The 13,469-nt window shown below is 43.0% G+C and overlaps 1 protein-coding gene across 4 annotated transcripts in view; it reads left to right on the top strand.

Annotated features, from left to right (window-relative positions):
* The first annotated feature begins 588 nt into the window (after window positions 1-588).
* Window positions 589-13,469, top strand: part of PPP1CB (protein phosphatase 1 catalytic subunit beta) — a 52,798-nt gene continuing 39,917 nt past the window's right edge. Inside the window, exons 1-2 of one of the 4 annotated variants that reach the window (XM_033176169.1) lie at window positions 589-1,221; window positions 1,439-1,574. In XM_033176169.1, coding sequence (XP_033032060.1) covers window positions 1,523-1,574 — 52 coding nt within the window. In that variant the 5' untranslated portion in view covers window positions 589-1,221; window positions 1,439-1,522. Of the gene's footprint in view, window positions 1,326-1,438; window positions 1,575-13,469 lie in introns of all 4 variants that reach the window. The other 3 variants (XM_033176172.1, XM_033176171.1, XM_033176170.1) reach the window with 3 other exon arrangements.

The raw sequence follows: 13,469 nt of genomic DNA, 5'->3' as shown, positions 1-13,469 counted from the left end.
AGGCTAGGTTTTTTAACCATCTGTGCCTCGGTAAATCTCATCTACAAAGCAGAGATAATAATAGTACCTACCTCACAGGGCTGTTATAAGGATTAAATGAGGCAATGCGGGTGTACCATTTAAAACAGTGGCACAGCACATACAGGGATATGAACAAATGTTAGCTACTATTAGTGATATGTGAGTGGGGGAAGTACTGCCTTGGACTCGGAGCAATATCAGATCTGAGTTTCTGGAAAAACACCTGTGGAATAAGTAAGGGTTGGCCTCCTCCTAAAACAGGACAAAAGATCTGGCTTGCTTACTAGATCCTTAGCGTGACTGCCTCTCCTCCTGCCTTTCTAGAGGCAGTATTACGTGATGGAAATATTTGGTGGGTGCTGTGGGCACAAAGATAAGTTAGTGTGTTTTTATCCCCTAGGAGCTGAGTCGAGAGTGGGAGAAAAATGCATAAATAATTACCAGGTAGGATGATTAAGCAATATACTGGAAGCAGCAACAGAAACACACTGTGGAAAAAAGATGCCCACGGCATGGATGGAGATACAAGATGTGTGAAAGCGCTGGACACAGACAGCCATATGCACCCATGTAAAATTGTATTATTGCTGACTCCTACAGGGCCCACTTTAACGCTTCTTTCAACCAGAATCCCTGCGGAACTAATTTTGTAGAACCACCGGGGGTAAAGACCTTTATTTGCAATGTCGAACTCCAGCAGAGTTAACCCCTTCTTGCTTTTCAAAAGCGCAAACCCGGGTTCCAAATGCTGCAGTTCGCGTTTCCCGGCTAACGGAAGAAACACGAGGAACTGCTTGCAGATCTAGAGTATGAAGCCACGAAAAGGAAAGCGAGGCCGAAAGGGTGCAACCACCACGTCTGGAGAACGCCAGTGAAGCAGAAGAGGAGGAAGGTGAGCCCTGCCCCAGCGCGCTCTGCGTAACCTGGGATTCCTACGAGCGGCAAAGCCGGGAACCTCCTTGGCGCCTGCGCCGCGGCGGCGAAACTCGGCGCCGTGGACGTGGAGAGAGAAGGCGACGCACCTGCGCGAAGACGGCGGCGGCAGAAGCCGCTCCAGTGCGGCTGCGCAGAGGCCCAGGCGTCGAGGGGTGCCTCGGCGGGGAGCGCGCTACGCGCCTGCGCGGAGAGGTGCGTGACGCGGCGGCGCGCAAGGGACGTGCGGAGTGAGTGGCGCTGCGGGTGGGGCCGTCGGCGGCGCTGGTGAGCTTTGCGGAGCTGGGCGGTGCCGAGGACGAGGAGGTGGCGGCCTTGGTCTGACGCGGCTCTGTTTGTGGGGGCTCTTCTTGTTTATTTATTTATTTTCCGTGGGTGCCTCCGAGTGTGCGCGCGCTCTCGCTGCCCGGCGGGGAGGGGGTGGGGGGAGGGCCCGGGAAAAGGGGGAGTTGGAGCCGGGGTCGAAACGCCGCGTGACTTGTAGGTGAGAGAACGCCGAGCCGTCGTCGCAGCCTCCGCCGAGAAGCCCTTGTTCCCGCTGCTGGGAAGGAGAGTCTGTGCCGACAAGATGGCGGACGGGGAGCTGAACGTGGACAGCCTCATCACCCGGCTGCTGGAGGGTGAGTGCGCGCCGGGCCGCGGGACGGAGGGAGGTCGGGCGCCGCCGCCGACCCCTGCGTCCACCTCCGCCGCCGAAACGCGAGGGGACCTCTTTCCCGCCCCGAGACAGTCTCTGGGAGCGCGGCGTGGCAGACCAGCCGAGGAGGGGGCGAGGAGGCTGCTGCGCGCCGGGGAGCGGCCTCCGGGAGCGCAGTCAGGGGAGATCGGGGGAGAGGGGGCCGTCCCCGCGGACCCTTGGTGGCCAGGCCTGCCGGCCGGCGGCTGTGCGGAGCGGGTCTGCGGGAGACAGCCTTTCGGAAAGGCCGCCGGGCTCCGCGCGCCGTCGTGCTCGCCTCCGGTGACCCCTCCGAGGAGGGGGAGAGGATGCCTGCCACCGTGCTTTGTGTGTCCGTGGAATCAGTGTTTCTTCTCTGTTCTCTTTGTGCATTGCCCTTGGCTGCCTCCGATTGTCGTTCCGGGAGTGAATTTTATGTGTATATATAAAAACCTGTCCTTAACAGGAATGCTTCGTCTGCTCTGCATTTTTACGCGATGCCATAGAATGGATGATTCTTAAAGAGAGGATAAAATTAGCGGGAATTTATCTACCATTTGTTACTTGGCCTAAAAATATTGTAAGACAAAATATTTGATCAGGTTGAAGATACACGTAAGAAATGTGATGTATGTAGATGATATAGCTTTTGCGTTTGATTTGAGCAGAGCTTAATTTCTGCACAACTTAGTGAAGATCTATTTTTAAAGCCTGTCTTGTGTTCGAAAGGTATTTGCAAGTCTACGCAGCATTTGAACTTTCCGGGCCCTGGTGTGCTTATCGAATAGTTTTATGTTGGTGGGAAGGCAAGGTGGGGAAAGCGAAGACTTGGACTAGCCAGGAGTTAAATGTATTGATTCATTGCAGGATATTGTTCAAAGTTAAATGCCAAACAGTCCCTCTACCCTAAAATTTTCGTCATCACTAATTGTTTTGTGAGTGTGTAGAAAAGCCTTTAATCCCTTTTAAACGATTTAGAGGCCTCTTTGTTAGCTGCTATCGAAGGATTGCATATGTACTGTTTGCTTTCAAATTACCTTAAGATAATTGTTTGCTACAGTAAAGCAACATGTACTTACATTTGGAAAATCATCAAAGAATATTTTAATGGGGGAAGGGTAACTCGTTTTTTTCAACTAATGTGTCGGTATCTAAAACCCAAGTTCTGTGTGTAGCCGTTCTGTAACTAAATACTGTATATTTGCTCCAGATGTGAAAGCCATCTAGCAGTCTTAAGACTGAATAGGAAGCAAAAGTTTTACCAGGAACTCGTATTTACCTTTTCCTTTACTATCAAGTTATTCCTGGGAGGCCCCCTGGTGCCTGCAGTCAGTGTTCACTACCTAAGACTTTGTTTCAGATGTGAACAAGACGTTGCTGGGTCTTTGAGAAATTTGCTTTGAAAAAAAATTGTATTTTGTAACTGTTCTATGAGAGAAATACAGTTAATTTAAAAATGTATATGTCTTGTTTACATTTGGGAAAGTAGAGGCCTACTACCCGCACCCCGCACCCCCCCCCCTCCGACGGAGTCTCACTGTGTCTCCCAGGCTGGAGTGCAGTGGCAGGGTCTCACTGCAACCTCCGCCTCCCGGGTTCGAACGATTCTTCCGCCTCAGCCTCCCGAGTAGCTGGGATTACAGGCACTCCGCCATCATGCCAGGCTGATTTTTTTTTGTATTTTTGTAGAGACGGAGGTTTCACCATCTTGGCCAGGCTGGTCTTGAACTCTTGACCTCGTGATCCACCCGCCTCAGCCTCCCAAAGTGCTGGGATTACCGGCGTGAGCTATTGCGCCGGACCCAATTTTATGTATTTTAAACTTTGCTTGTAATTTAAATATTTTAAAAATGTTTGTATCTCAACTTCTTTATATTTTATTTCATTTTCCATATATTTTATAGGCATAAAATAGATTTATATTTTAAAATGTTTGTGTCCTTTTAAATTAGACGCACCTTTTTATGATTACAGGTACTTAAACTTCACCAGTGGGTTGTGCAAGGTTACTGGAAAAGACATTGGGGGAAAAATAGTCTTAAGTGATTCCATTTGTTTTTGTGAATTCAAATTAAATATTTGGTTTTGTACGATCTTTTTTCCTTTTTTGTGGGGCGGTAAGAATTGTAGTCCAGACACATTTCTCTCAATTTAGCAAGCGTTAACATGTTGACCTCCTCCTTGCCAGGCACCAGCAATCCTAAGACAAGACACAGTCTCTTCACTCAAGGAGCTCCCAGTCTAAACAAGTGACTTTCAGGCTTTTTCAGCCTTCTCTCTGTCCTGTGTTCAGCACACATTCTATCAGTAGGTTTCAGTACTTCTTCATCCTACAGAAGCATATTTAGTTTGACAGTGCCACCCAGGGATTCTTAAATATTCTAGGTTTTTCACCTCCTTCCCTTTTGAGACCTGTTGAAAGACTTGTCCAGAGCAGACTTGAATTTTCCAGTAAATAATTATTTTTAATCTTCAAAGAAAATTTTGTCCACTTGGATTTCAATGATATTACATTCTAGTTCATGATATTTCATAAAGCTGCCTAGCAAGAATAACTGTGGTTAGTGTTTTTAGTGTCAAATGAATGTGTAAGTAAAAATTTGGCAAGAATTTCTCTGCGTTGGGGAGAACATTCAGCAGGATCTGATCTCATTTTAAAATGCTGATTGTAGCCCCACAACATATTCCTGATTGTTTTTTCTTTTTTACTATATTAAATCACCGATCAGCTGTAAACACTTCTGGTGACTACATTTTATGAGTTGCTTTGTTTTTCTTTTTTAGGTGGGCATATTGTTGATAAGTTTTGTTTTGTTTTGTTTTTTTGAGACAGAGTTTTGCTCTTGTCAGCTAGGCTGGAGTGCGGTGGGGTGATCTCAGCTCACTGCAACCTCCGCCCCCCCAGGTCCAAGTGATTCTTCTGCCTCAGCCTCACCAGTAACTGGGACTACAATCGCATGCCACCACACCGCGGCTCATTTTGTATTTTTAGTAGAGTTTCACCATGCTGGCCTGGCTGGTCTCGAACTTCTGTCCTCAAGTGATCCACCCGCCTTGGCCTCCCAAAATGCTGGGATTACAGGCGTGTGCCACCATGCCCGATCTTGATATTTTTGAAGAGTCCTTTAGGTCATTTTAATACATACATGCCATTTAATGTAAAATAAATATTGATTTTATTATTTGGATGGTGCATATTCTTTCAGTATGTTTTCTTGGATTAAGTTTTGCTTGGAACAAAAAACCAAAGACTTCTACTTTATCCCCTGTAGTGACCCTGTTGGCCACATTCTTGTGGCTTATCATAGTGTTTTTGATCATTTAAATTGAAGCTAGTTTGTAGACTATTCTGGAAAATCTTGTAAAAGCTTCTTTCTTAGATGAGTGGTTCTCAGAGAGGGGTGGGAAATGAGAGTATAGCAGAATCATCTGGGGGAACTTCATTCAAACTATAAGTGCTAAGTTTATTTTGGAGGAAGTGAAGTGAATTGAGTAGAATCTAATGCATTTGGGAGGAGGTTAGTATGGAAAACTGCTGCTGGGTGAATAAGATAGTGCCAGCTCTGTTCCCAAGCACAGTCTTGATCCAGGTATTTAAAAACTGGAATGTGCTAGTTGATATGTCTAATATGTATCATATATGTTATAATATGAAACTGTTTAGAATTTGCTTTTTTCTGATTATGAAAGGGCAGCATTCTTTCAAGAAGTCCCCTGTAATTCCACAATCAAGAGATAACTTGTTGAAATTTTGATATATTTTTGTTTAAAGTATACTTAACTTTGTAAAATTCACGTGCTTTACGTCATTAGAATATTCCTTACATAGCTTTTTTTTTTTTTTTTTTTTGAGACGGAGTCTTGCTCTGTCGCCGGGGCTGGAGTGCAGTGGCCGGATCTCAGCTCACTGCAAGCTCCGCCTCCCGGGTTCACGCCATTCTCCTGCCTTAGCCTCCCGAGTAGCTGGGACTACAGACGCCCGCCACCTCGCCCGGCTAGTTTTTTGTATTTTTTAGTAGAGACGGGGTTTCACAGTGTTCGCCAGGATGGTCTCGATCTCCTGACCTCGTGATCCGCCCGCCTCGGCCTCCCAAAGTGCTGGGATTACAGGCTTGAGCCACCGCGCCCGGCCCCTTACATAGCTTTATGAGTTAATTTTTCATGTAGTGTTACATCATAAACATTTTCCCTTGTCATTAAATTGTCTTCAGAAATACCCAAAAGCGATCTGCTATGTGATAGAATAGTTTTACTTAAAGTGTTTTTTAACATATTACCACAAAGCCGAACTTGACTATTACAATATGAGTTGTAGAATATTAGCACTGTGTAAAGTTCCATAGCAAAATGTGATTGTGTTACATTTTTGGCCCACTTACAGTTTTATGAAAATCTTGGGATATGTGTGTACCTGTTTTGTTTTTTAAATTCATTTTTCATTTAACTTTGACCTGTCAGATGTCTGAATTTGTGGCACTGCTTGTGATCTTTTAGTGTCTTTCTTTTCTTTCTTGTGAAACATGTATAGTACTCTTAAGATTTAGTTAGGCTGACAGGCTACACTTTTAACTTTTCCTTTTCAAGACAGGCTGGAGTGCAGTGGCTTGATCATGGCTGACTGTGACCTCGACCTCCTGGTCTCACTCAGTCCTCCTGCCTCAGCCTCCTTAGTGGGTGGGACCACAGGCACATGACACCTCCCCTGGCTAGTTTTTTTTATTTTGGTAGAGACAGGGTCTCCCTATGTTGGTTGCGCAGTCTGGTCTTGAACCTCTGTGCTCAAGCAATCCTCCAGCCTTGGCTTCCCGAAGTGTTGGGATTACAGGTGCGAGCTGCTGCACCCAGCTTTTAGTGGTGTCCTTTTGAAGGTTAAAAAAATAAATGAATGGATTTGAAAAGTGAAATAGATTTTTTTTTTTTTTTTGAGATGGAGTCTCGCTCTGTGGCCCAGGCTGGAGTGCAGTGGCACGATCTCAGCTCACTGCAAGCTCCGCCTCCCGGGTTCAGGCCATTCTCCTGCCTCAGCCTCCCTAGTAGCTGGGACTACAGGCGCCCACCACCACGCCCGGTTAATTTTTTGTATTTTTAGTAGAGACGGGGTTTCACCGTGTTAGCCAGAATGGTCTCGATCTCCTGACCTCGTGATCCGCCCGCCTCGACCTCCCAAAGTGCTGGGATTACAGGCATGAGCCACCGCACCTGGCCGAAAAGTGAAATAGATTAATGAAAGCGTATTAAAGCCCTCTGTTTTAAGATAACAGCTTTATTCAGATATAATTCACATACCATACAGTTTGCCTATTTAGAGTATACGATTTTTAGTATACTACAGAGTTGTGCAGCCATCAACCACAGTAAACTTTATAACATTTTCATACACAAATACCCCCCAAAAAAACCCTATTTCCAGTAGCAGACACTTCCCATTTCTCTCCATTCCCTCCCGGCCCCCACTAATCTACTTTTTTTGTCTCTTAGGTTTGCCTATTCTGGATGTTTCATACAAATGAAATCATACAATACGTTGTCTTTTGTGACTAGTTGCTTTTAATGTTTTTAACATTCATCTTTGTTGTAGTACGTATCAGTACTTTATTCTTTTGTGACTGAATAATATTCCATTGTATGTATGTATCATATTTTTAATTCATTCATCAGTTGATGGACATTTTGTTTTCTTCTTTTGGCTATCGTGAATACTTGTAGTGCTGCTGTCAACATTTGTGTACAAGTATTTTTTGTGGGCATATACTTTCAGTTCACTTGGGTATATAGCTGGGAGTGAAACTTCTAGGTCATATGGTAACCCTATGTTTCACTTTTTGAGGAACTGCCCGATTGTTTAAGGCCACTTTACTGATTAAATTGTTTAATTCCGACCAGCAGTCTAAAGGTTAGGCAGTTTGAAAGAAGTGTCAGTTATTCCTGACAACCTCCACTTCTGTAGGGAAAGTGTTTTGTGTGGATGTACAGCTAGACTCGTTAGAAAAAAAGAGCACGTTGGGGAGTGGGGGAGATCACCTGAGGAATATTTTATCTCCTTGATTCTTCTGGATGAGATACTAGAGGAGACATAAAGGTCGTGGCTTATTTTTTAACTGATTCAGAGATTAGGTGTTTGTTTTCTCTGAATTAGTTCAGCAAGTAAGGGAAACTGACAGTTTGAAGAAGTAGCCCAGAGGTGTTTTTATTTTGCTATCTGAAGGCAGACCTGGAGCTTTTCTGGTAAATATCTAAATCCAAGATGAAAATTCTTTGGAATTTATGAATTATTTAAATTGAGTCTAGAGACAGAGCCATATTAAGATTCAGGATTCATGGGGAAGATAGTTGCATCTAGTAGGTTCTTCTTCTTTCTTACTCTCCACGTTTATTACTTTTAAAAGAGTATACATTCCAATGCCATGCATTATTTATTTATTTATTTATTTTTTGGCGGCCAGGTCTGGCTCTGTCACCAGGTTGGAGTGCAGTGGCATGAACACGGCTCACCTGCAGCCTCAACCTCCTGGGCTCAACTGATCCTTCTACCTCAGCCTCACAAGTAGCTGGGACCACAGGCATGCACCACTAATTAAAAAAAATTGGTAGACACAGAATCTCACTTTGTTGCCCAGGCTGGTCTCAACCTCCTGGGCTCAGGCAGTCCTCCCACCTTGGCCTCCCAAAGTTCTGGGATTACAGGCACCCAGCCCCATTTTCAAACATTTCTAACAGGTAAAATAATACAGGTATGAAGGAATGTTACGATATTTAGAAATACTGACTAAAATTCTGTTATGTATTTCTGAAAGGTTATTCTGGAATCTTGGTGGCATATAGGGAGGCAAGGGGAAGAAATAGTTCATAAATGTTAGTAAGTTTAGCAGTGGTGTGGTGGATGGGGATTCCCAGTCGAGTCTTCTAGGATTTGTGATTGGATACAAATTTATACCCTTAGGCAGTAAGCACTGCTTCTAGCAGCTTTAAATAGCCATTTCAAGGCTTATTCAAGTATAAATAACCAGTAGCCATTTTTTTCCTGGTTTGATAGAGGAAGTCAGTCCTTGGTGTAGATGGGTACTTGTCATACAGTAGGGAAAAGGGCAGGGGCTGTTGTCCTTTATTCTGCCTCTGAACTATTCACATAGAGCACAGTGATTTATGAGAGTATGTATAACCCTCATTGAATATCACTGGCCTCAGAACCCTCCCTTGCCAAATTTACCTGCATCTGTGCAAAGACGAATGGATATGTTGATGATATGTGCATATCCTAGAGGGAATAGCCTTTGGTTTTTGATGCATACCCACACTTGCATAACTGGGAGGTTTTAACATAGCATATTTCACCATAAAGGAATTTTGTTCTAGGAATGTTAATCAGAATATCCCTAAGTAACAGCAGTTCCTGTCTGGTCAGTTGCAAGGTGACCAAAACACTTTCTTGCTTTGAGTATAGTCATATGCTCCATCAAATGATGTTTTGGTCAACAGTGGACTTCATGTAAGATAGTTAGTGGTCCTGTAAGATTAGAATGGAACTGAAAAATTCCTGTCACTTAGTGACATCATAGGTATAATGTCATAGTGCAATGCATTACTCACGTTTGTGGTAGTGCTGGTATAAACCTATTGCACTGCCAGTTGTGTAAAAGTATAACACAGGCCAGGCGTGGTGGCTCATGCCTGTAATCCCAGCACTTCAGGAGGCCCAGGGAGGTGAACCACTTGAGGTTAGGAGTTCGAGACCAGCCTGGCCAACATGGTAACACTCTGTGTCTACTAAAAATACAAAAATTAGCTGGGCTTGGTGGCATGCATATGCCTGTAATCCCAGTTACTCAGGAGGCTGAGGCAGGAGAATCGCTTGAATCTGGGAGGTGGAGGTTGCCAAGAGCAAAGATGGCACCACTGCTCTCCGGCCTGGGTGAAAGAGTGAGACTGCATTTCCAAAAAAAAAAAAAGTATAACACAATTATATAGAGTACATAATGCTTGATAGTGGTAATAAACAGCTATGTTATATACTTACTTTTTTTTTTTTTTTTTTGAGACGGAGTTTTGCTCTTGTTGCCCAGGCTGGAGTGCAGTGACGTGATCTCAGCTCACCACAACCACCGCCTCCCGAGTTCAAGCAATTCTCCTGCCTCAGCCTCCTGAGAAGCTGGGATTATAGGCGTGCACCACCACACCTGGCCAATTTTTTGTGTTTTTAATAGAGACAGTGTTAGCCAGGATGGTATTGATCTCCTGACCTCAGGTGATCCGCCCACCTTCGCCTCCCAAAGTGTTGGGATTACAGGTGGGAGCCCCCGCACTGGGCCCTGGGCCCTGGGCCCTGGAGTGTATTCTTATTTTTAAAAACTAGTTAACTTAAAACCGCCTCAGGCATGTCCTTCAGGTGGCATTCCAGGAAAAAATGCGATGTTATCCTGGGAGGTGATGGCTCCATGTGTGTTACTTCCCCTGAAGACCTTCCAGTGTAGATGTGGAGGTGGAATATTGATGATCCTGACTGTAGGCCTAGGCTAATGTGTGTGTATATGTCTTAGTTTTTAACAAACGTTTAAAAAGTAAAAAATATTTTTAAAGATAGGAAAAGGCTTATAGGATAAGGATATAAAGAAAGTATTGTACAGCTGTATGATATGTTTTTGTTTTAAGCTAATCGTTACTGTAAAATTCAAAACGTTTAAGAAAATTTTTAAGTTTCTAAAGTAAAAAATGTTAACAGTAAGCAAAGCTTAATTCTGGAAGAAAGAAATATTTATATCTTTATTACTGTATATATGTTGAGCCTTTTCTGTGTTTAGATACATAAGCACTCATTGTGTTACAGTAGCCTACAGTATTCAGCACAGTAACATAGTGTGCATCATGCTTTGTAACCTAAGAGCAATAGACTGTACCATCTAGGTTTGTGTGAGTCCACTCTATGATGTTTGCACAACAACAAAATCACCTAACTGCATCTCTCAGGAAGTATCCCTTTGGTAAATGGTGTATAACTGTATTTGTCTGACACCATTTTAACCTTCCCCCTAGTCCTACCTCTCATTCTCAAGATTTGGAGAAATCAAAATCTAAGTTTTCATATCAAGGTTAGGGATGTCGGATATTACATAGCTTTCACTAATGTCATATCTAGCAGTTGTAATCACTTATTTTAAAACTTTAAATAGTAAATTAAGAAGGAATCTTTATAGGTACTTGTATGTTTCCTCAATGTGGTTTGCATCAAGCCTTTTATTTGAATTACTATCGATACTTGAGCCAAACTAGCGAGACAAAAAGACCAGACTTTTTTTTTTTTTTTTCCCGAGACAGAGTCTCACACCATCGCCCAGGCTGGAGTGCAGTGGTGCAATCTCGGCTCACTGCAGCCTCTGCCTTCTGGGTTCTAGCGATTCTCCTGCCTCAGCCTCCTGAGTAGCTGGGATTACAGGCGCCCGCCACCAGTGGGCCCAGCTCATTTTTTGTATTTTTAGTAGAGATGGGATTTCACTATGTTGGCCAGGCTGGTCTCGAACTCCTGACCTGATGATTCACCCACCTTGGCCTTCCAAAGTGCTGGGATTACTGGCATGAGCCATCGCGCCTCTGAGGGGGAGAAACTTGCAAACCTGTCAGTGAGAAAGAGTGAGGTCTAATTTTACATGACAGGAATCGCTTTTGTGAATTTCGGACCCCCAGCTACTAGAATTATGTGAATCCTGAATGATAATCAGATGTTTACTCAGTTAAGTGTTTACTCAAGAAATACTAGTAAATATTGATACATTGGGATGCCATCTTATATAATGATTAAGGACACAGATACTGGGTGTATTTTGGCCCTGCCCCAGTGTCTTCTGCATATATGATAGTGCCTTCAAACAATTCTTGACACATTAAAGGTCAGAAAAAGTTAGCCGTCGTTATTGCTTAGTACAAACCTGAGCTAGGAAGTATGTAACAGAGAGCTCTTTGTGCCACTGAGCCCTGGAACTTCCCTGTACTAATTTCGAGAAGGCTTTCTTGTAAGTATGTGACAGATACTGTTTCCTCCACTTTCTGTTTATTGCATATAACCACCATTCTGGTATGTAAGTATGTATAACAGTTTCGTTACTATTCCCATTATTCAGGGTTTATAATCTGGTTTGACATATCAGTGTTGGTGCTGAGAGGGAAAGATATTTCTAGGTAGGATAACATGGTGAAAAGTGGTTTAGCGCTGTTGTGTGCTTGCTTTTGGCCAGGAACTATAGGGCAGTGTTTCTTAAACTTTGAGTCTTGAGACCCCCTTACACTCAAATTCTCCATATGTTTAAAGAATTGGAAACGAGCTTTTATTTATGTGAAGTATTTAACAATGTTGCATTAGAAGTTAAAACTGAGAATTTAAAACTTTCTGTTTTTGGCTGGGTGTGGTAGCTCACACGTGTAATCCCAGCACTTTGGGAGGCAGAAGCGGGTAGAATTGCTTTAGGCCAGGAGTTCAAGACCAGCCTGGGCAACATGGTGAAATCCCATCCCTTCTAAAAATATAAAAAAGTTAGCTGGGTGTGGTGTCACATCCCTGTAATCCCAGCTGCTTGGGAGGCTGAGGCACAAGAAGTGCTTGCACGCGGGAGGCAGAGGTGGCAGTGAGCTGAGATTGCGCCACTGCACTCCAGCCTGGACGACAGAGCGAGACTCTGTCTCTAAATAAATAAATAAATATCTGTTCTTTAAGTAGCAACTTACTACATTTTAGCATAAATGTTTTTTAGGAAGATAACTTTTCTAAAGCAAAAATGTGAGAAGAGTGCCATCATTTTACGCAAATCTAATTTAGTCTTTTAAACAGAAGACAGCTGAATTCACATCTCTGTTTTCAGTCTTTTGTTACCTTGTTCTAGTTGAATATGAAGAAAATCTGTATTCCTACACATATGTAGTTAGAAAAAGGAGGAGTAGTTTAATAGCTCTTTTAGATGATTGTGGGTATTCTCTGATGTTTTTACCAAAAATCAGGAAGTGGTGGTTTTTTAAAGGTTAATTTTAAAAGAGATGTGGAATCTGAAATTATATCCATGAATTTTTTTGTTCTCTTACATTAAAATCCATTGATCTTTCTTGTACTTTAAATGGATCTTACACATTACTTTATAATATGCATTGTTCATTTGGATAATACTGATTCAGCTGAGTTATGCAGATGTCCAGATGTTGAAACAGCTTATTATGTAATACAGTATCGAGAAATGACATTTGTTGATGTTACAAGATCTCATCAGAAGAGTCCTTAACTATGGGGAAGCTGTCAGATTCATGGTGCTAATTACAAGGTTTCTAGAATTTTGGTTTGTAACTTGAAAACTTGAATTTTACCGTTGGCAACAAGTACTGTCAGTTGTTTTCCTTGAAATGACAGGGTCACTTTGTTCCATTTCATGCATATCTGTTGAATATCTAAGTCTGAATAACCATAGTTCGTCAGTTATACTTTCCAGTAAAAGTGTTTAGTGAAAAAAAGTGTCTAGGTCAACTTGGAACTAAAACAGTCGCAGGAGTGCTTTCCTTTGCGACAGCCATTGTACTTTGGGATGGAGTGGGAGTGCTTTGTGAGCATTTCCCTTTTATCATGTAGATTGTTAAATAGGTGTATTCAAAGATCGAAGTTTAATCAAGTTGATCATTTTTACTGCTTTTCCAAAGGGCATACATGAAGCTGCCTTTTTCCTGTTTCACTTTTGTGTGTTGCAATGAACAACACAGTGACTACCAGTGGGGTTTGGTGCCACTGACTTGGTGTGTATTGAGACACTAACCGTTTTACCCATCCTTGCTTTTGTACTATAAAAGCAGATGTCAATGCAGTGAAAAAAAAAGTCCTTTATTCCTGAAATGTCTA

The sequence above is a fragment of the Trachypithecus francoisi genome, unplaced genomic scaffold, assembly GCF_009764315.1.
Source record: "Trachypithecus francoisi isolate TF-2019V2 unplaced genomic scaffold, Tfra_2.0 Lachesis_group17, whole genome shotgun sequence".
NCBI lineage: Eukaryota > Metazoa > Chordata > Mammalia > Primates > Cercopithecidae > Trachypithecus > Trachypithecus francoisi.
Note: the sequence above shows the minus strand (reverse complement) of the source record. Positions and strands in the feature narration are given on the sequence as shown.